At 36.5% G+C, this 1,982-nt stretch overlaps 1 protein-coding gene across 1 annotated transcript; it reads right to left on the bottom strand.

The window, feature by feature from the left end:
• Positions 1 to 22: 22 nt before the first annotated feature.
• Positions 23 to 1,543, bottom strand: LOC117103456 (the record flags this gene model as incomplete). The annotated part of the gene is made up of 2 exons (XM_033244015.1): positions 1,165 to 1,543; positions 23 to 236 (listed from the first exon to the last, which is right to left on the bottom strand). Coding segments are annotated over exons 1-2 (422 nt in total), but the record flags the coding sequence as incomplete, so codon positions are not given.
• Positions 1,544 to 1,982: the final 439 nt, after the last annotated feature.

Consider the following 1,982-nt stretch of genomic DNA (forward strand, 5'->3'; position numbering starts at 1 on the left):
TAATGAAGAATGCCAGATAAACATCTCATTTACTTTGCTTATGTTGTCTCTATATTTTAACTTCCTAGCCACTTGCATATCTTCCCCATATTCACAGAGCATGTCTTTACTATTGACATGGATATACGGACAGTTTTCATCCGAGGCAGAAAAGAAGATAACAGGCTCGCTGTCTTGTGCATTTGTTGGTCGTTGTAACAAATCCCAGTAAACCCTGTGACTTGATTTGTGCAGATCTGAAAAAAAACAAAATGGCTAGAAATAAGACAACTACATGAATGGATTGTCTTCTTATTGTTTTCTTACACTATGTAACTTACAATGTAGCTGATTTTTGAGGAATTTCTTCCTTAAAATATTTAATTATCCTTGACATAATTCACTCTTTCTATGGAAGTGTTATGCTATAGCATAGTTTTAGGCCCAGGCATCCACCCACCCACCATCCTATCGTAGTAGTAGGCTACTACTAGTCACAGTAGTAGTAGTAGTAGTAGTAGTAGGAGCAGTTTTTTTGAATGGGTGCTTTAGCAACCACACTCTCCCTCTTTCAATATCCTGGAGCGGCGGCCACTTCACATGTTTTGTTAATTGATTACATACGTTCCAACACTTCCGATTTGATCAGGAGTCTCCCAAATTTTGTCAAATTCTTCCAAATTTTCAGAAAGAAGCCGAAAATACCAAAAATGTCTGGGTAGGCCTATAGGCCTAAGCTTAGACCTAGGCCTAGGTCTAATAATAAATAATATTGCTTTTGTTTGGTAATTGAGTATTTCTCAGCTTTAATCTGTGTCAATTTTTCGTTTGTCTGCTGACTACATAAACGATGCCAGCGTCTGACGTATTCCCAGGTATCCTATTATTACTGACACTTCGAAAGAGAGAGTGTGCATCCATGAAAAGATTTTCAACAGTATTTTTTTGTTTTTGTTTTTGTTTTTGTTTTTTTTTGGCCTGAGGCCGTTTTGTTATTTTGAACACAAGTTTTGTAAAATAGTTGCTCAGACTAAGAAATATAAATTATAATGCTTTTTTTTTCAGCCTAGGTCTAGGCCTAAGCCTAGCCAACAAAGTCTAGGCTACAGGCTTACAATGCCATTAGCTAGGCCCTGCATAAAATCGCCTAGGCCTAGCGTAAGCTAAATAACCCTCGGCCCTTACCTGTTTCCCCAAATTGGTTGTGCCTAGAAAAACGAGTAGTAAACTTTGCGTTCATTTCATTTTCGTAATGTCTAACGATACTATATGCATCTTGTATTGAATGGACATATCCACAATAGTCAGAAGATTTCCCTACAAACAGGTCCTTCCAAATATGTTCTTTATCGTCAATACTACTGTCGATTATCTCTCCAGCAGACATCCTCATAACAAACACCGCTAGGGCTAGCCTAGACAACAACCCATGTAAGTTGATCCAGGATCAAGTTGGTTGGATGCACAGCCACGGATGCACCCGAAGAAACAAGGTACAGTACGAACGAGCAAAGACCGAGCGAGACATGGTGGTGGTGTAGTAAGGCGTAAGAAACACGAACAACCACACCTCAACAGCACTGTCGTTGAGGGGGTATTAGCGGATGGATTTGTGTGTGGATATTCCTCTTTACAGTAATTTGGACTCTACTGTAATATAACATATAACAATGTAATTGTATGTACAGTACAAATATTATTTAAATAGTATATAAAACTATTAAATAACATTAATGGTATCATATACAACATTTTGTAGCCAATTTTATAGCCTGTTTTTATAACAAAAAAAATCAATGGCGAGTATCAATAATAAAATATATATAATATTATATTTTTAAAAAAACCGTTCATCCTTACACATGGTGTACTGAAAGTTCAATTATTTTTTTTTAAACAATGAAAGATAGAAAAAAAGCATTTTTATATTAATTATTTATGACAATAGGCTTACGGCATGTCACGGTCTCGTAGTCTGCTCTTATTCAACGGAATGGGTTTCA

This window comes from Anneissia japonica, unplaced genomic scaffold, assembly GCF_011630105.1.
Source record: "Anneissia japonica isolate Jap-2015-1 unplaced genomic scaffold, ASM1163010v1 scaffold64836_len4768_cov95, whole genome shotgun sequence".
NCBI lineage: Eukaryota > Metazoa > Echinodermata > Crinoidea > Comatulida > Comatulidae > Anneissia > Anneissia japonica.